Genomic DNA, 20,692 nt, shown 5'->3' on the forward strand with positions numbered 1-20,692 from the left:
GTTTTTCAGATATGAAGTGTTGCTAGGAGATTGAGAGTGATGTTTGATCTGAATGAAAGATATGAGTTGCTTTAACAAATAAAATGTAATTTAAGTGAAGTAGTTAAAATTTTCTCCAAGTACACTCAACCTTATTTTCACTCTCAATATACTAAAAATCATTTGATTTACAAATTTCTGTAAGGGTCTTTTTAAACCACAAAAGTTAGTGTTAATGCCAAAGAATGTTTACATAATTATCTATTAGTCTAATAGCTGTAGGAATAGAGACTTTTTTAGGTGGTTGTTAAAAGAAAGGGTTTAGATTCCATCTAGCCCTTCAGGTTGGACAGTAAATCCATATTCAAATAGAGATGTAGTTATGTAAAATTCATAAGAGCTGTTTTGGGTTGTAGTATGTTTTTAAGTAGTGATCTATTAGTAATGCTATGCTGGAATCTATAACATGTAAAGAAAATCAAATGTGCCATAATTTGTGGGTTGGATTTATGTATTTTTTCCTTCTTTTCTTCCAGTTAAAGGCATTAGGATTTCCTGAAGGACTTGTGATACAAGCATATTTTGCTTGTGAGAAGAATGAGAATTTGGCTGCCAATTTTCTTCTACAGCAGAACTTTGATGAAGATTGAAAGGGACTTTTTTTGTATCTCACACATCACACCAGTGCATTACACTAACTTTGTTCACTGGATTGTCTGGGATGACTTGGGCTCATATCCACAATACTTGGTATAAGGTAGTAGATTGTCGGGTGGGGAGGGAGGGATCTAGGATATAGGGCAGGGATAAATACAGTGCATGTCTGCTGCAATTAGCAGATGCCGCGACTCCACACAGTGTGTAAAATATTATACAACCAAAAATCAGCTTTTGCAGGTCTTTATTTCTTCTATAAAACAGTAGGTAACTTTTCCTAGGTTTCACTCTTTTTAGTGTACTAGATCCAGAAACTTAGTGTAATGCCCTGCTTTATATTTCTTTGACTTAACATTGGTTTCAGAAAGAATCTTTGCTACCTATAGGATTTACAGTCTCTGTTTCATGGCAACACTGGATAATGGCTTTGTGAAATTTTAAAAAATTTTGTAGCAACTGTAAACAGAAATGCCAAATTATTGATGGTTAATTGTTGCTGCTTCACAAATAAGTATAAAATTAATGTGTAAGGAAGCCCATTCTTTCATGTTAAATACTTGGGGTGGGAGGGGAGAAAGGGAAACTTTTCTTAAGATGAAAATAATTACTGCTATTTTAAAATTTCTTGATCATTGAATGTGAGACCCTTCTAACATGATTTGAAAAGCTGTACAAGAATAGGCAGAGTTATTTTCCTGTTTACATTTTTTGTTTGTTTTGGGGAAAAAATTGGTAGGTGTCTAATTACTGTTTACTTCATTGTTATATTGCAGTAAAAGTTTTAAAACAACCATTGCATGTTTGCTTTTGATGTATCCCTTTGTAAAATTAGCACTTTTTGGGGCCAATGGAAAAATGCAGCATTTAATCTCCCTCCCTTCTCCTTCCCTCAGCAGAAATGTGTTTATCAGCAAGTCGTGAGTCAAACTTCTGCCCTTTTTTAAAACCCACAAAATGCTGATTCAGTTCAAAATTAATGCAAATGTTACAAAACTGGGTTTCTGATATTTGTAAATGTTTTTCTTTATTAGATAAGAGTGTATTACCATTAAAGTCATTAGTATTATATTGCTTCCAAAAAGAAAAGGACAGAACTATAATCCAGCATCTTTTATTGCATTGGAAAGACTGGTGAAATCTCTTGGAAGGGTGGGAAGATGTGGCTGGAAAAATACTTTGGAAAATATACAATCAAGCTATCTCATGGCATATTAAAAGAAAAATCTTAATAGCAGTGTTGGCTTTTATTTGGATTTTTTTCATCTTCAGTTTTTTTTCTTTGGAGTCTCCTTCATTGCATTGTTATTTGATTATAAAGAGGGGGCAGATTTCTACTTGTTCAGTTTTTCAAATCTATTTTCCTGAATATAAACAAGACTATTTAAAGAAATAATTTTTTTTAATCATCTGATACTGAGTAAAAAGATGAATTTGCACAGATTTCTCCCTGCATAATCTCTTGCAGTGTCCTTAGCACAGTTTGGTGGTAACTTTTAAGCTTTTACGTCATGCACTCGTAACCTATCTCATATGAAAATAAATGAAACCATGATATCCCTCACAGTGTATCATGTTTAATTTTCATGTGTTTAATTCCATAAACTTGACAGGCTTTTGGACTTTGTATTACCTGTATGTTTTATAATGGATCATGCATAATGTCTCAGGAGAATTAAATGAGGACTTATAAATACGATACGTCTTTCAAGGCAGAGCAATGAGTTGGGAAAAAGGGTGGCATTTCTGGTCGAATAATGGAATACTCTCATTTATTTTATGACATTCTATCTGCCAACTTACTGCTCAGAGCACAGTGAAAACTGGAAAGAGGAAAAAAAAAAAACCAGCAGCAGCCGCTTCTTTTCTCTGGAAGGTGACAGCAGAAGTTGGTGGCATGGAGCTTTTGTCCTTGGACAACAAATCTACAGATAGTAGGATTAATAATTACCAGAAGACAGCTCAGGCCAAGTTTTAACTGTTCTTTACAGTAATTTGTTTATCTGCTTCTAAATGAATCAACCAAGACACCATAAAAGAAATAGGCTTTTGTGCCTTTTGTTGTTACTGTTTAATTTACAAACAGTTTTGGTAAATCTCTTTAAGTGGCTGTTTGACTTTGGAATTTTGCATTTGAGGTATACTGTCATCTATTTCTTGAAATATTTTTATTGTTTAGTTGCTCTGTGGGAAATGTGAGGAAGCCTAAGTTTGTATTTGTAAAATTCTTATGCTATCCTCTAGTCAAATATTTCTTTTATTGTTTAAAAATACTGAAGTGTTTCAATATAATTTCTTTTTTCCTGTACTAGCTGGCTAGGATTCTAGAGAATTGAGTATAAAATATTTTCAATACATCCAGCATTGCATTTCTCATTTATTTTTAATGATTCTATCACATAGAATCTTAGATTGAAAGTTAGCAACACCTCTGTCACCGATAACTTCTATTTTCTTCTGTAATTGGTGAATGTAGTATATAGAAGGCCTAGGCACAGATCAGTTTTATTGGATCTCCTGGGTTTTTTGTCAACCAACACATTGACACAGAGAATACTGGATGGGATGTAAGTCAAGGTTCATGAGGACTTTTAGAGATTGCAGTAGAATTCCATTTTTCCATACTTGTTGTACATCAGCCAATGTATGGCTGCTACAAAATATTCTGCCCAGAGTAAGCAGTATCAGGGAGTATTTTCTGAACAAGTCTGTTTTGGTGGGTTTTCTAGCCATGAGATACAGGTACCCATCCTTTCAGTTATCCTCCCTTGTCCATTTTCCGCTTTGTTCTTCTAAGCCAGGGGCTGGCAGACTAGAGCCCCACGAGCCAAGTCTGGCTGGCTGCCTTTGTGTGGTCCATGAGCTCAGAATGGTGTTTACATTTTTAAATGACTTATCACCTGAAAGTTATGATTCACATTTCAGTGTCTATAATAGTTTTATTGAAACAGCTATGTTCATTTTTTTACACATATAGCTAGCTACTTTTGTGCTACAAAGATTTGCTGTTGAATAGTTGCAGCAGACTAGCCTGCAAAGCCTAAATAATAATAGTCTGGCCCTTTACAGAAAAACTTTGTCAGCCCCATTCTAAACTGACTAGTCTGTCATATGTTAAACTATATGATGCTTTTATTCCTTTTCTTGGACTCCTGACTTCAGGTCCTAGCTTTAGTTTGGCTTCCATGTGACCATTACTGGCTCTTTCCAAAGGAGTCATTGCCCCATTATCCACTCACAAGGGAAAGGAGTGTTGTGTGCCTGATGTGCCAACCAAGTGGTATCTAAGCAAATACTTTGAAAATTACTGTTTGCTGTTGCTGCACTATTTCTTATTCTTAGAATAAGAAAGTGAAGTTCAGCACTGAGCACACTGTCAAAAGCACCTGGCATAGTGATAACCAAAACAAAAAAAGTCATGAATACATCTGGGAATCCTTAGTCCTGAGATCAGGGTTGGGTCAGTTGAAGGAAGCATCTTTACCACTGCTGGAAGAAGAGTGAGTGGAACCCCAGAGGGAGGTGTATGGCAGTTGGGCCTGTTTGGGTGGCAGGGTAGCTTCCAAAACTGGTTTCGGGATGGGAGGATGGGGAGGGCAGTGATGAAGCAAAGAGTGAAGTCTTGGATTTACTGGGAAAAAGCATCATCAGTAATGTTTGGGGAACTGCAAGGACAGTGATGAAGAGTGACAAATTGCGTGTAAAGAGCGTTCACTGGTGAAGTAGTCGGATTTGGAAAGCAGTGGTCCCTCACGTAGGATTTTCACCATGGAGAGGAGGCTGGGAGGACCAGAGAAGCAGTGATGACAGGTTTGCTTCATGTGTGTGGTACTATGGGTACCAAATGGTCTCTGCCTTTGAGCTTGAAATGCTGTGACAGAGACATCTTAATCTTGATAGTAATGGATCGTTTAACAGATATAACTCAACTTGGCTTCCAGGAGCACAAATTGGAAAACAGTCACCCCAGTCTTCTGCCTCATGTCTCAGTCAAACTTCATTCTTGTTGCCTTTGGTCTAGGCCCTCCTCATCTTCCTATTCAGACCTTACAACTCAGCTTGAAGGTTTAGCTGTTGGGAGATAGTGATTTTCCCCAGCCTGTGAGGTCATTTGCAAGGCAGCTGGGGAACTTGGTCACCTCAGTCCCAACCCCAAGCAGCCTTATCTGTTTTCCCCAATGTGTTGTGCTAGTATCACGTGTGCCACGATGGAAAGATTGGAAAGCTATATCCTCCCCTTCTATTAGCTCTTTAGATGGGCTTTGTATACATCGGAGTTCTCCAGAAAAAATGAGATAAATGATGGGAATTGACTCGTGTGATTACGGAGGCTTAGAAGTCCCACAATATGCCAGCTGCAAACTGGAGAACCAGGAAAGCCAATGGTGTAATTCAGTCCAAAGCAGAAGGCCTGAGAAAGTTCAGAGTGGGAGGGAGGGTGCACTGGTTTAAGGCCCAAGATGTCCAAGGATGAAAAAAGGTAGACATTCCAACTCAAGAAAAGGGAATTAGCTCTGTCTCCTTGTTCTGCCCGGGCCCTCAACAGAAGGGGTGATGCCTCCTCACATTGGTGAGGGCAGTCTTAATCTGCTGGTTCAAATGCTGATCTCTTCCAGAAACACCCGCACAGACACCCTAGAAATAACATTTTACCATCCATCTGGACATCCCTTCTCCCAGTCAAGCTGACAAAAAATTAACCATCACAGGCTTTTTACCTGTTACTGGCCCTCCACAGAACCCTAACTGCTGATCGAATCGCCACCTCCAGGCTCAAGGGATGTTTGGTATGGATCCTGAGTTTGGTCAGTGACAGCTTCCATCTCTGTAACGAAGTCCACGTTGTCTCGAAACTGCTTCTAAAGTGTTTAGCTGTACAATTATACGAGCCATGTGTGTTTTGTTTGTGCACAATAGAAGATTAGAATAGGCCGGGCGCAGTGGCTCACGCCTGTAATCCTAGCACTCTGGGAAGCCGAGGCGGATGGATCGCTCAAGGTCAGGAGTTCAAAATCAGCCTGAGCAAGAGCGAGACCCTGTCTCTACTATAAATAGAAAGAAATTTATTGGCCAACTAAAAATATGTATAGAAGAAATTAGCCAGTCATGGTGGCGCTTGCCTATGGTACCAGCTACTCGGGAGGCTGAGACAGGAGGATCACTTGAGCCCAGGAGTTTGAGGTTGCTGTGAGCTAGACTGATGCCACGGCACTCACTATAGCCTATAGGCAACAAAGTGAGACTCTGTCTCAAAAAAAAAAAAAGATTAGAAGAACACTATATTTTCAGATTGGTTGAGAATGAATATTCAGTGGTGGGACTATGTCTTAGAAGAGCTTAGAGGTTGGGGTTCTTGTTTAGTCTATTTTAGGGTTGTTTTTTTTCCAATTTTTTCCTTTTGGTGAATTAGGCCTGCTTCTGCTTATTTGACAGCACTTTGACTAATTTTTATATTGTCTCCAGTTCCAAGAAAATTATCCAAAAGCAAAGTTATTTTTACTAGTTGATTACTTGTTACTTTAATTGTAATATATTTTTACTCATGTCTTTAAGTGTAACTCAAGGTGGTTTTATAATTTTATACCATATTTGCATTTTTGCAAAACGCAATAAGCGTTTCCTTATACAATTTCAAACTTACAGAAAAGTTATGGGAACAGCACAAAGAGTTCCCATATTACCACCATCCCAACAACCACCACCTTAGAGAAACCTTTTAAATTTTATACTTGTCCTCCATGTCTTCCATAGCAAAAGGGTCCAATCCAGGTTAACACGCTGCATTCCATTTAGTCTCCTTCAGTTCACTTTCTCAGTCCTTCCTTGACTTTCATGACCTTTTCTTTCTTTCTTTTTTTTTTTTTTTTTTGAGACTATGGGACAGTTGTCTTATAGGATGTCCTCCAATTCATGTGTGGCGTTTCCTGAGCACTTGGTGTGCCTTTTGGGAGGAAACATGGAAGTGCTACTCTGGCACAGGGCACCGGCTTATCCTGTCACTGCTGATGTCCACTTTGGCCACTTGAGGAAGGTGGTGTCTGCCAGGCTTCTCCACTGGAAAGTTACTCTTTGTTCCTTTGTATTTGGTAAGTATTTTATAAGGAGATGTTTTGAGCCTTTGTCGATATCTTATTTCGCATCAAGATTTTGCCCACTATTTTTAGTATTTATTAATGTTTCTTGCCCGAATTAATTATTATATAATGGTTGCCAAGTGGTGATTTTTCAAATTCCACGACTCCTTCCACATTAATTTGTGTTCTCTTGTAGTCTGGCATTCTTCCCCCCTCCCCCCCCCATTTAGTATATGTATCTATGTAGACTTGGATTCCTATTTTATACAGTAGTGTGTAATTTATTACTATCATTATTATTTTTTTTTTGAAGCCCAGACTCATTATTTTGATGCCTGAATCATCCCAGCTTCTGCCATCGTGGGCTTTCTTAGGCTGGCTTCTGTGTTGTGATCTGCCCTTACCACTCTGAGTAGAGCTAGTGGTGAAAGGCACAGCCCTAGACTCCTGGGGAGCTCAGCTGATGCTCTGTGGTTCGTGGCTTTATTTTAACTTCTAGTCCCTGCTTTCTGGCGCAATAACTCACTACAGGCTCTTGCACTTCCTGTGCTCTCGTTCTGGAATCCACCACGTATGGTGGAGTCCTTGTTCCCTTTAATGGAGATTGAATTTAGAAACCAAAGCCCTACTCTAGATGTGCTCACTGCCACTGGGGTCTCACCGTCCCCGAGCCGTCTCCGTGGACACACAAAAAAGGACATACACATTTACATCTATATTTTTACATATATCCACAGATTCTAAAAACTGCATTCACTCTGGTACGATTCATTCTGATCCAATGCCAGAGTGAGTGGTTCATTCTGTCTTCTCCCTTTCTGTATTGCTAACTCCTTCTTGGACAGTGAGACACTTGGCTCCCCCATTCTCCTCGACAAACGTTTCTCGTTCACTTTCACACTTGGCTGCCACCCTGCTTGACCACTTCCCTTGCACAGCGGAGCATTCATATTTTAGTGGACTTCCAACTGGGAGAGAAATGTGTTTAGATCATTCCTTAATTTAGCGTTCCTCTAACGGGGCTTCAGCATGTGGGAAAGGGAAGGCCTATTCTGCTGCAGTTGCTGTGCCCCCAAGAGCCTACCTCCTACTTGGCTCCTGGGCCCACCGTGTGCTTTACGTGCTTGTGGTGGGGAGGGAGACTAGGCGAGCAGACGGGCACGCGGCCCCCCAGAGCATCATGCTTTGTCCTGTCTCTGTCTCGGCACTTGCTGCTTCTCTGATTCTGCATTCGGCAAACAATGAGCCATCACTGCGGCTGCATGTGGTTTGGAATGGTTCCCACGCTCTATCTTGCTACTTTTTCTGTATCCAAAAGCATAGCTAGCCTCTCTTCCAGGAGTCCTTACCGTCACCTCCTTTTCCCCTCTCATTTGGGCCAGCAACTTCTCTCTGTTCCCCCAGCCACTTGTAAATAAATGCCTGCCATCAAAGGGAAACCCTGAATCAGAGTTATTTGCATTTGTTCCATCACTCATTAAAATAAGGCCTGAAGGAGAAAGCATCAGCCGAGCTCCCTGAAGTCCCGGGCTGGGCCTTTCACCTCCAGCCCCAGAGCCCAGAGAAGGGCTGGGCAGAAGGAGCCGCCTAGGCAATATTGGTGGGGAAGCGGCCACTGGGCAATCTTGCGACACCTTTTGTCGTCTTCCCTGTGGCCCTAGGCCCTCTCTTGACCTTTTCTGCGCTGCCCCCGCCCCTTCAGTTGTGACAGCCGCCTAAGCAGCTGAGAGACAGGAACAGTGGCTCAGAGCCTGCTCCGTTTTTCCTCCTCAGCCCCAGGGGCCTTTGCGCGGGAGAGACGGACGCGCGAGCGGTTCTGCCCCTGTTCCCGACGCGCCCGAGACTGACACGGAGCGGACGGCAGCTGCGCTCCGAGGGGCCGTGCCCAGCCCCGTCCCAGGGCCGGCGCGGGGACTTGGAGTCAGTCGGGCCCCCTGTCGCCACCTTCACCCCCACGGCAGCTGGGTGACCTCAGCCTAGGCAGTCAGGAAACGAGACGGAAAACCTCTGTGTTCTGTTTTTGCCATCTGTGAAATAGAGCTGCCGGTGCCTGCCTGCCTGCCGCCGCCGGTGGCGTCCAGGGAGAGCGGATGGGAGAGCATCTTTTACAAAGGCCGGTTTGTGTTTCCCTGGGGGTGCCAGCTGCCCGCCCCGAAGTCAAAGACCGTCTGGGAGGAGTTCTCTCTGCCTTTCCCCCGCGGCGACGGTGTCGCGGAGTTCTTCCCTGGAGTGTGAGCGCCTCTTTGATCTCAGGGTCTGCCGTCCTCGCTGCTTCCCGGGGCCACCTCAGCCGTCCCGGGCGGCTGGCGGGTTCCCGCCCCGCTGGGCAGCACGGCCCAGACGCTCGCGTTTCAGAAACAAAGTCTTCGTTTTTATGAGCAGTTTCTGAGCAACGCTGCATTTCCTCCTGTCAGCGCCTAAGGCCACGGGATTGGCGGCGACATCGACTTCCGGGTCAAATTTGGCAGAGAACCCGGCAGACCTGCCTGACAAAAGAGCCGCTGCTCCCGCCCGCCCCGAGGGACCGACCTTCTCTCCTGGAGGTTTCTTTTGATTTCCTCTGACGGTCTTTCCAGGCCGCCAGAGGCACAGGAACTCCGGTTTGGGAAGGGCCTGTGGGTGTCCCCAGTGACGAGCGTGGGCCTCCCTCGGCAGAGACCTCCAGCCTCCACCGACCGCTCCCGGTGACTGGCGCTCACGCCCGCCACTGTGACCTCTAGGTCTGAGATGCTCCAGTGACTGAAGGGTCCCTACGTCCGGCTCCCTGCTCCCTCTCCGCCCAGGCCATCCTCAGGCCCCAGTTTGCTCCCGGGGGTCACCCTGAGCCAATTTAACCCCTCTTCCCTGTTTCAGTCCTTCAGGTCTTTCGAAGTGAAAGAATGTGTCTCTCCTTGACCATGTCCCATCCTCTCTCCTAATCTTTTTCATGCTGGAAACAAAGTGCCCCCTATTGCAATGAGTGCATACCGAGTCCCTTCCCCGCCCTGACGTAGGTGACACTTCAGGGAGAGTCTGAGCAACATGAACTACAGAGGGAGCCTTCACCTCCCTTGTTGTGTGCATGATACCTCAATTAATGCCGCCTAAATTTGAGCTTGCTGGTTTGGCAGCCACATCACACTGTGGCCTAAGACTAAGTGGCTGTGCGAATACACCAATTTTCAAGGTGTCTGTGCATTTGGGGTCCGTGTCTGACCCATGTCACGGAAGCAAAAGCAGCCTACCACAGACTTACATGTATCTCCCAGCTACTAAACAAATGCTGCTGTTCTCATAAGGTCTTATTATGGCCCAAGGAAAGGGAGCTAACATTTACAAGTTCAGAGTCTCACTCTGTGCTATTCTATGAGGCAGTGTTGCTCTTTACAAATGGGGTGACCTCAGTCAGTCAGGGTGACTGACTGCATGAGTACCAAGCAGCAGAGCCAGGGGCAAGCCTACGATGCTTGCTCCTAAGTCACCCTAAAGTGACACTGTCTCCCTTTAGTTCCTGCTCTGTTACATTCCTTAAGCTCAGCCTCCATCCCTCCTGATTTCTTTATCTCTCCTTGCCAGTGTTGTTGTTTTTTTTTTTTTTTTTTGGTGGTTGTTTTTTGTTTGTTTTTTTTGTTTTTGGTTTTTTTTTTTGAGGCAGAGTCTCGCTTTGTTGCCCAGGCTAGAGTGAGTGCCGTGGCGTCAGCCTAGCTCACAGAAACCTCAAACTCCTGGGCTCAAGCAATCCTTCTGCCTCAGCCTCCTGCATAGGTGAGACTACAGGCATGCGCCACCATGCCCGGCTAATTTTTTCTATATATATTAGTTGGCCAATTAATTTCTTTCTATTTATAGTAGAGATGGGGTCTCGCTCTTGGTGAGGCTGGTTTTGAACTCCTGACCTCGAGCAATCCGCCCACCTCGGCCTCCCAGAGTGGTAGGATTACAGGCGTGAGCCACCACGCTCAGCCTGTTTGTTTGTTTTTTGATGTCAGTGCGATTCAAACCTCCTTGCTGTTTTATGTTTTGTTTTTTATCTTTTTTTTCTATTATTTTTGTTATTTTAAATTTTTTGTTATTCTTCTTTTCGTCCTGAACTCCTTGCTGTTTTGACAGCTATTTATTTGCTCCTCTGGTGATTTGCCTGGTCATTACTAGACCAGCAGTTCTTAACATAAGGTATTGGTATGAGGACCGCTTTCAGGGGGGTCTATGAGGTCAAAATTATTTTCATAAAAACACTAACACTCTCCTTGCCGTTTTTACTCCCACTACCTGATAGGGATGTAAGCGGAGTTTCCCAAAGGATACGTGACATGTGACATTGCAACAGGTTGGAGAAGCAGAACAGGTTGGAGAATCCAGCTGTCTTCTATTAAATTAGACAACAGAGACTTGCAAAAATCAAACACAATGCCAATATTCTCACTATTTTTTGATAACGGTTGGTTTTCATAAAAAGATGTTTTTGAAAATTCTACCATGTAATGGATTTATTATGAATGAATTAAATATTTTATTAATATGGAATCAAGTAAATATCAATGAAGTCTACGAGAACAAAGACTCTTCTAGGTTTCTCCATAATTTTTAAGATGGCAAAGAGGTCCTCCTAAGACAAAAAAGTGTGAGAACTGCTGTATTAGGTGATGGTTTTTCCACTTTAGACGTGACTCAGAAAACATTGCCGGGGAAGGACTCTGGGGCACTGGTGAGGTGTCCCCTCCTGTCTGCCGGAGACACGGTTGGAAGAACAGATCCCTGAGCTGATTGACGCCACTCTGCCATACTGCTCTCCATTCCTGCTTTTGGGATGGCCAACTCTAAACTGTGCTTGGCTCTGAACAGCCTTTCTAAACTCTCTCCAATATGCACTTTCAGCCTGGTCTCCCTCCCTCCCCACCACATTCAACAGGGCTTGGTTACTCAGGCCTTTCCACTCTATGACACAGTTACACATGCTGGTCACTCTACCTAAAACTTCTCTCATATTCTTCTCTCCTCATATAGACACCTGTGCAACCCTTAAAACCCACTACTGTTATGTTACAGGCTCTGTGAAGGCTTTCCTGCCCCAGAGCCAGCAGAGGATTGCTCACTTGTTTCACTCTCTGAGCATATGGCACACAAGTATGCACATCCGACCATAACTATTTATTTGCACGTTTGTTTTAGGAAAGATCATGTCAAAGCCAAAAGCAAAACTTGCTCTATCAGCAGTAGTGAGAGCTCAGCACCTACAGCTAACGAGGGAACTGGAAGGAATTGTGCTTGAAGTCTTTGAAGACTATGGAGCTGGGGAAGTTGGAGGGTTTGTCTGAGGGAAATTAAAACAAAAAGCCCAAGGGGAATGATGAGAAAATGCCAGGACCCGACATAGAACAGGCTGGGAAGGAGGAAGGCAAATGCTGTCCACCGTGCGCTGACACGCCCCCTTGTGGTGAGGGAGAGCAGCACAGTTTAGGTGGGGAGGACCAGACAGGTCAGGGAGAACCACCATCTCTGGGTCACTGAAAGACTTGAAGCGACCCATGGGGAGTCGGGTTCTGGAGACCCAGCCCACATTGGCCTTTATTGCCCAGACTCTACAGGGTAAAGGAGGAGAACTAAAGCTAGACAACTGCAGGTACCAAGAGCTTTATCTGCCTTGACTTACTTAACCCTAAGAACTTCCATGCAGATGAGGCGACCAAGGTTTAAAGAGGGTGAGCCGTGCTAGAACTAGAACTAGTTCTCATAACTAGAACACAGATGAGAGGATGGGCATTTACCTGGATCCTGGCCTCCCTGGAGCCCCGTTTATGTCAATTTTCTCTCCTACACAAGTATTAGTGTTGGGGAGAGAGTGAGGTTTTCTTTAGATCTCTGAGATAGTCTTAGACCTCGGTGCTCCTAAGACATGTGTAGAGGGAAGGGCACAGAGAAAGCTAATAGGATTTGGAGTCAGATGGGTTTTTTTCCCTCTCTCAGATTTATGTTGCATAAATGGAGTGGGGCAGGGGTGGGGAATACTGGCCCTTTAGAGCAGGCGTCCTCAAACTACAGCCCGAGGGCCACATGCGGGTGTTTTGCACGTTTGTTTTTTTACTTAAAAATAGGATATGTGCACTGTGCATAGGAATTTGTTCATAGTTTTTATTAAATTATAGTCCTGCCTTCCAACAGTCTGAGGGACAGTGAACTGGCCCCCTGTTTAAAAAGTTTGAGGACCCCTGCTTTAGAGGAATCCACCTGTTCACATTCAAATCTCATCCAAACAAAGCTCTTGCAACCAGAGGGTTCTCTGCAAAGAGTGCATGAGATCACTGTATGATCCCCTGTCTGGCCTGTGACACTTCCTGAAGCTCCCTGCTCTCCACTCTCCAGCCCTGACCCTGTCCACATGCCATCATTCATCTGGAGCAGTGACCTGCACTTGACCACATGGATTCTTTAGCCAGATAACCCTGCAGCCCCTATCCAGGGTGAGGTGTCTGGGGAAAGTGAACCAAGAATGCTTCCAAAGGGCCATTCTTCCTTGTGGCCTGAAATGCTTTTGCTGCAACCTCCTGTATTCCTTTATGACATACAAAGCTCGTAAAGCTCAAGCTATACAATGCAATTTTGAGCAATGGTGGGCTTGCCCCAGCCCCAGGTCTCATAAATTTCCTACTTTGAGATGGAACTCACACATATATGCAGTGGCCATCTATGAGCCTGTTTCAGGGCTCAGGGAAACAGGGCTGGCCGCTAGACCTTTGCACATTCTCCTCCAGGGTCTCTGGACACTTCTTGCCCTCATTTCCCTAGCCTTCCAGACTCAGCCAGAGATCCCTTCCTCCCCAAGCTTCCCATGGGCTCTCACACTGGACCAGGACCCTCTCATGATCTCCCCTCCCTCCACTGGACCAGGACCCTCCCATGACTCCCCACACTGGACCGGGACCCTCCCATGACCCCCCACACTGGATCAGGATCATCCCATGAGTACCCCCACACACTGGGCTGGGACCCTCCCATGATGCCCCACGCTGGACCAGAACCGCCCCCCCATGACACTCCCCTGGACTGAGCCTCCCATGGACTCTCCTGTCATATTCACCCATGACACAAGGCATTGCCTTTGCTGATTTCTTCTTCCATCACAGGACTGTGAGCTCCCTGAGGGCAGGTTTGTATCTTATTCTTCTAGATACCCCTAGTGCCTCGCACCTTGTAGGTGCTCCATAAATTTGGTTGAATAAATGAATCAACGATGGAGTTTTCAGCCTCAGATGAGTGGGCACCTCCATGAAGCCTTCCCTGATGCTTCCTTCCCCAGGGAGGGGGAAAAATATCAGTGAATGGCTTTTATTTTCAAAGTTCCTGCAGCAAAGGGACACGGGTTCTGACCACAGCACTGATACTCATTTAACTGTGAAACTTTGGGCAAGTCATTTTACTTCTGTGAGCTTTAGTTTTCTCTTCTAAATAATCTGATAAATCTCAATAATCCGATGAACAAGACTGGCACGTAGGACAGCAACTAGTATCTGGCATACAGTCAGTGCTTAATGCAAGTATGTCCGTGTACATAGCCCACTCTGTTGCCATTGCCTGGTCACCACCTTTTCCATCAGAGTGGAGCTCTGCGTGGCTTCTGTCCCCACCCTGGGCCTCACTAGAGTTTGCTGATGGAATTTAATGACCTTTCTGTGACCAGGGTTGTGCTTGGTATTTCACATTCACCGAGCCCCTAAGGCTTGTGCCCATCTTTTGATACCCTCTGGGGCCAGCAGAGAGGACAGATGAGGGCAGACCCCAGCCCTCCAAAACGGTCCCCACATGGGAAGGAGGCTCAGACAAGTTCTCAGGGACAAAAGAGGCTGCTGGTATTTGCCCATAGGACAGCCAACTACAGGACTCCAAAGGAAAGGCAGGAGCTAGAGTGTGGGAGGAACTTTCTTCCCCAGCCTGGGGTGGAGGGGCATGGAAGTGGGAGGGGCTTCTCCAGGGCCTGGGTCTGGGAGTGAGCAGGGAGGGAGGGCTGGGCTTGGGAAAGAGGAGTCCTCAGGCAGGGGCAGACCTCACTCCTACAGGAACTAACTCTTGACTGGCTTCTCTTTCTCCTCTCCATGGTGGAGACCAGCTTCATAGATTCCTGGCCCTCTCAGATCTATCTTCTTTGTGCTTGATGAACATTGCCAGGTGCCTGCCACTGGGCTGCATCCAGGAGGTCTGTCCTCGGCTGACTCCCCAAATGACATCTCCCCATTGGGTTGACTATTGTCTCCATATTTATGCATCTAGGTCATGCTACCGATTCCCTTATTCATTCATTCATGTAACATTTGTTGAGAATTAAATGCCAGACCAAGTACTAAACTGAGGACATGGGCTAAGAGGCCCAATGAGTTCTGTGACAGAGCTCTGCAAGGACATTGCAAGTATTATACTATAGCAGATGCATAATCTTCACAGAGTTGGGGCCTACGGGTTAACCAACAAGAAATCAAGGAAGGTTTCATGGTGCAGGAGGTTTGTGAGCTGGGCTGCAAAGGTTTAGTAAGAGTTCACAGCACAGGAGAAGTGGGAGGAAAGGCACTCCAGGCTGAGGAAATAGCTTTTGCAAAGGAACAGTTACTAAAAAGAACCAAGCAAATTGGAGAATGATGAGATTGTTGGTGAGGCTTAGGCATTGGTCTAGGGGGTAGGAGGTTAAGTTAGGACAGGGCCAAATTTATAAAGAGCTTAAATGCCATATTAGAGGCTCCAGTCTGAGCTCAAGGTCAGTGGACAGCCAACTGGGTTCCATAGACTGGCACCAAGGCCTACTTCATTAAGTCAACAGATATTTAACTAAGCACTTACTATATGCCAGGCACAAGGAGGAGTCTGAACAGGAGGGGCTCCAGGCCACTTGCCTGTAAAGCTACACCTTAATGTTTTACCTCTCGGGCTTCAGCCTATAAATTTACAGGAAAAAAAAAAGAGGTATATTGGCTAAAAAGAAACAAAAACAAGCAAAAGTCTACAGCCTATTGCTTCAGTGGGGAGCCATTGCACATTTTATTTTTACTTGGAGCGGAGTAGTGCTGTTTGTTTATTTTGTTTCTAGCAGAGGACAGATGTGTTTAGATTTAGTTTCAAAAGATAAAGACAATTATGAAGCTTCCCAGCTCTTCCCTGCAGCCACAGAACAGGGAGCGGAAGCTGGCTGAAGCAGGGGCTGTTGCTCTGGGTCCTGAGCTCAGCACTGGTTCTCTCTGCCCTGCTGGGGGCTCCCAAGGGAAGCCAACAATGTGGCTTCTCTGTTTGGTTCCAGGAGCCAAAAGGAAATGTCAGTTCTTCCAGAGAAGGAACGTGACCTCCTTTGAGGCCGGGAGCATGAAGCCCATGCAATCAAAACACATCCCATTCCTTTTTCCTTCATGGGAAAGAAAGCCAAGTCTGAGGACAGCCTGGTGGAGGGGAAAGAGCCCAGTCTTAGAACTAATCCAACCTGAGTTCAAATCCTACTTCAGCTACGTATTAACAGTGTGATCTTATACAACTTACTCAAGTTTTCTGATCCTGAGTGTCTTCATCTGTAATGATAATTATTATTTATACCTACTTTACCTGTTTTTAAGACATATTACAAAGCCATAGCTATGTAGAAAAAAATTTGCAAGAAAAAGAAAAGCCATAGTGAAAGAAGCATCACAGGACAAAGTGAACAAATGGAACAAAATAGAAAATCCTAAAACAGATCTATGTGCATATGAGAAGTCTGGTGCTGTCGCCTTTATAGCTACTATCCCCACCCAGACCCCCAAGTTCAAGTGGCTGGGACATTCACTGCCTGCAGCACACTCTGCCCACAGCTGCGCCGTCCAGTTCACCATGGTGAAAGGTTTAACACTCAGAAGCTGCCTTGTGCTCGGGCTCTGCCCGCCACGGTGACCGGGCCCTCCTTGCCGGCTGAGACGTGACATGAGTAATGCACTCCCGAGCCCCATCGAATCACCTGCTTTCTTGGACCGCTCCCAGTAACAACTGCCACAGATAAGGTTCCTGGGAAGCAAACAGTGAGACGGAGTTCAGGGCAGGGTGTTTACTAGGGACCAACACCTGGGAAGGAACTGGGTGGGGGAAGAAGCCAACTGAGACGCGCAGCTGAGGAAGGCCCGGCCGGCCCCCAGGGAGACATGGAGCAAGCGTGGCCTGGCAGAGCTGTCCCACGCCCGGCTGCAGCGGCCGGCCCTTCAGACCCCACTCCACGGCCCCCGTCCCTCAGTCTCCAGATGTGATGCTCTCTGCCGCTGGAGTCCTTCCATGAAGGGGGCGTGGGGTGGTGGCGACCACGTCTACACGGCCTGTGAAAGTAGTTTGCAGACTACATGGATGGCAACAGCAGCCAGCAGCTACTGAGTTTGTCTGTGCCGGACGAGGCTAAACATCACTCATACTCTGAGGCAGGGACCGTCCCTGTCCCCAGATTTGTGTCTCCACGTGAACAAGCGAAGGCACATGGAGAGAACGGGCATGACTTACAGACCCACGCGTAATGGAGTTGGGATTCCCTCCCAGAGAATTTTAAAAAATGTTTTAATAAAACTTTTGGGGAATAATGTTAGATTTTGGGGAAAATTTGGGAAGATAATGCAGAGAGGTCATGTGTCCCCCTCGCCCAGTTTTCCCTAATGTTACGGAACCAGGGTCCCTTCGTCACAGCTGAGAAGTTAACGCTGGCACACTGCTCTTAGCAAAGCTGCAGACGTTGGGTTTCCACTGATGTCCTTTTACTGTTCCAAAACCAAGTCCGCGACGCCATCTGGATTGCATGTGGCGTCCCAGAGCTGTTGGCTCTCAGGGGTAAACTTCTGACCTGCCCGCTGTTCCCACAAAGGCCATCAACCCTTCGGGCGCCGCTGGCTGCCCCAGGTGCGCGTGGGCAGCCCGGAAGGCGGCCTGCGGACTGACTGGGCCACTGTTCGGCTGTGAGTGTCGCCTCTGTGCCGGCGTGTGGAAAAAAACTCCCACAGGCCCGACTCAGCAGCAGGCCGGTGTGTGTTTGGCCCCACGGGCGTTTCCTGGTGCTCTGCTGAGTGCACGGGGGTGGGTGCGGTGTGAGGACACCCAGAGCTGCTGCAGGCTCGACCCTGCTCTCCAGGGCTGCTGCCCACGGCCCCTCCTTGCACGCTCGCTGGTGTGCAGGTTTGTCTCTGGGCAAAGAGGAGTTAAGTAGGTGGATCCCTGTCCCTGCACCCATGCCACCTGGCTGCCTTGCAACCTCCCACCTCCCACGTACCTGCTGTGTCTGCTGGGGTCCGAGAGAGCCGCTGGAGCAGCTGCCCATTGAGCCCCGTGGAGCAGCCACAGCACACTACTTTCATGCTATGGAACCATATGGAGACGCCGAGCTCTGCCGGCTGATGTGGGAAAGATACAGGTTTGCCACTTAGTACCTGCGAGACCTTTGCATCATTTCTGGTCCGATTTTCACCCAGAACCAACTAGAACATCATCTTACTTAGCAGTTAGATGGTCTAATTCAAATCCCAGCTTGCCCATGTTCCAGTTGTGAGACCTTTGGCATGTTACTTAACCTCTCTATGCCTCAGTTTCCTCATCTGTGACATCCACTTTATAGAGCTCGCGTGAAGATGAGATGTAATAGATGCAAAGCATTTAGCACAGTACCTGGCATGGAGGAGCTCTCCATAATTAATAGTTATTATTACCTAATTCACATGGATGTTTAGAGAGAATCGAATGAGATTATTATTGCAAAGGTAGATCGTAAATGCTGAAGCATGCTTTAAAATGTCAAAGTGATAATTTTTTTAAAACCACAACCATGTGTCACTTAATGAGGGGATACATTCTGAGAAATGTGTCACGAGGTGATGTTGTCGTTATGCAAACATCACAGAGTGTACTGACAGAAACCTAGATGGTATAGTTTACTGCACACCTAGACCATATGTTAGAGCATATTGCTCCTAGGTACAAACCTGTACAGCATGTTACTGAATACCGTCGGCAATTGTGACACAATGGCAAGTGTTTGTGTATCTAAATATATCTAAATATAGAAAAGGTAATGGATCGCACTACATTACAACAGCTAGGAGGTCACTAGGCAATAGGAATTTTCCAGCTCTGTTATAATCTTGTGGGACCACCATTGTATAGGTGGCCTGTCTTTAATCAAATCATCATTATGTGGCGCATGCCTGCAATTTAATGTATCAGGAGACACGAGTAGACCATAGGGACCCATTGTCTGTCTGGGTCTGATGACGATGGCCAAGTATTAATACAACTGAAAAATGGGTGGGCTCATGAAGTCTACAATGCTTGATAAAACCTTTATTATGTGCTGCCTATAATTTTAGGCATGTGTACTTAGAGTTTCTCATTCACTCCTCACAACCAAACTGTGGGTGGCTATTTTTAACTACACCTAATGAATGTCTATAGTAAGGCTCAAGTACATTCCATCTCTCAGGAAGCAGGAATTGGCCTCAATCAGTCAGCCTTAACATCAATCGGCCTTCATATCCATTAAAGCCTCCCATGTTCAGACATTTCCAGGTGCTGGGGAATAAACATAATAGATTCCTGCGGTAAATAAGTGGGAGATACAAAGAACAGGTGAACAAATGTGCCAGTCATTTACCTGTCTGCACCCAGATCTTTTCCTACCCTTCCCTTTTTCTTCTTGTTATCACAGAGGCAGCCTCCCTTGCAAACTACCTTTCCCAGGCTCCCTTGCCAACCCGTCCTAAGTATGTACAGTGGAAGCACTGGAAAGAGGGAAGAAGTCAGGGCATTCCTCCTCTTCCTCCTCTCTTCTCTCTCTCTCTCTCTGTCTCTCACTTTAGGTGAAGTCTCAGGCAGGGGCCGTGTCTGCATCTCCTCCATTCCTTCATGGTTCTAGCTTCTGCTGCATAGCCCCACCTTCCTGGTCCAGCCTCCTTCACCAGGCCCAGTGATTCTAGCTTCCCTGGGTGGTCCCATTTCCTTGCCTCCTCTTTTGCTCCTCCCGCCTTCAGGATAGGATGGTTTCCTGCAGTTGGAGTGCACCTTGCTCCTAATTCCCTATATTGAATTCTTCCGGTTGAATTACCTGGAGTGGGCTTTATTTTCCTGCTGGCCCCTGACTGAGACCACAAATAACTAAGGTAATCTCTGACAATGACAAGTGCTTTGAAGACCACAAAATGGGGTGGCTGGGGAGCACCTTTAGCTAGGATGATCAGGGAAGAGGGGTCTGCTCTGAAAAGCAACCTTTGAGTTAAGATCCAGAAGATGAGAAGGCAGCAGCTCTGTGAAGATCTGTGGAAAACAGGAAGAGCAGCTAGCAGAGAGGGGCTGAGCTGGGGATTAACTTGGCCAATTCAAGAGGCAAGAAAGAGCCAGGCGGGGTGGCTCTTGCCTGTAATCCTAGAACTCTGGGAGGCCGAGGCAGGAGAATGGTTTGAGCTCAGGAGTTAGAGACTAGCCTAAGCAAGAGCGAGACCCCGTCTCTACTAAAAAAATAGAAAGAAATTAGCTGAATAACTATATATATATTAGCCGGGCATGATGGCACATGCCTGTAGTCCCAGCTACTTGGGAGGCTGAGGCAGGAGGATCGTTTGGCCCCAGGAGTTTGAGCTAGGCTGACACCACAGCATTCTAGCCTGGGCAACAGGAGACTCTGTCCAAAAGAAAGAAAGAGAGAGAGAAAGAAAGAAAGAGAGAAAGAAAGAAAGAAAGAAAGAAAGAAAGAAAGAAAGAAAGAAAGAAAGAAAGAAAGAAAGAAAGAAAGAAAGAAAGAAAGAAAAACAGACAGGAAAGAAAAGGAGGTGAGGACTAAGTAACTGTAATACTAGAGTTACTTAATAATCTAGAACAGGTGTCCTCAAACTACAGCCCAGAGGCCACATGCGGGTATTTTTACCTGTTTGTTTTTTTACTTCAAATAAGATATGTGCAATGTGCATAGGAATTTGTTCACAGTTTTTTGTTGTTGTTGTTTTTTGAGACAGAGTCTCGCTTGTTGACCAGGCTAGAGTGAGTGC

The 20,692-nt window shown here is 45.7% G+C and overlaps 1 protein-coding gene across 1 annotated transcript in view; it reads left to right on the forward strand.

Annotated features, from left to right (window-relative positions):
* RAD23B (RAD23 nucleotide excision repair protein B) overlaps positions 1-2,197 on the forward strand; it is a 47,009-nt gene extending 44,812 nt beyond the window's left edge. Inside the window, exon 11 of the mRNA XM_012736782.2 lies at positions 516-2,197. Coding sequence (XP_012592236.2) covers positions 516-629 — 114 coding nt within the window. The 3' untranslated portion in view covers positions 630-2,197. The remainder of the gene's footprint in view (positions 1-515) is intronic.
* The last annotated feature ends 18,495 nt before the right edge of the window (positions 2,198-20,692 follow it).

The sequence above is a fragment of the Microcebus murinus genome, chromosome 12 (assembly GCF_040939455.1).
Source record: "Microcebus murinus isolate Inina chromosome 12, M.murinus_Inina_mat1.0, whole genome shotgun sequence".
NCBI classification, from domain to species: domain Eukaryota; kingdom Metazoa; phylum Chordata; class Mammalia; order Primates; family Cheirogaleidae; genus Microcebus; species Microcebus murinus.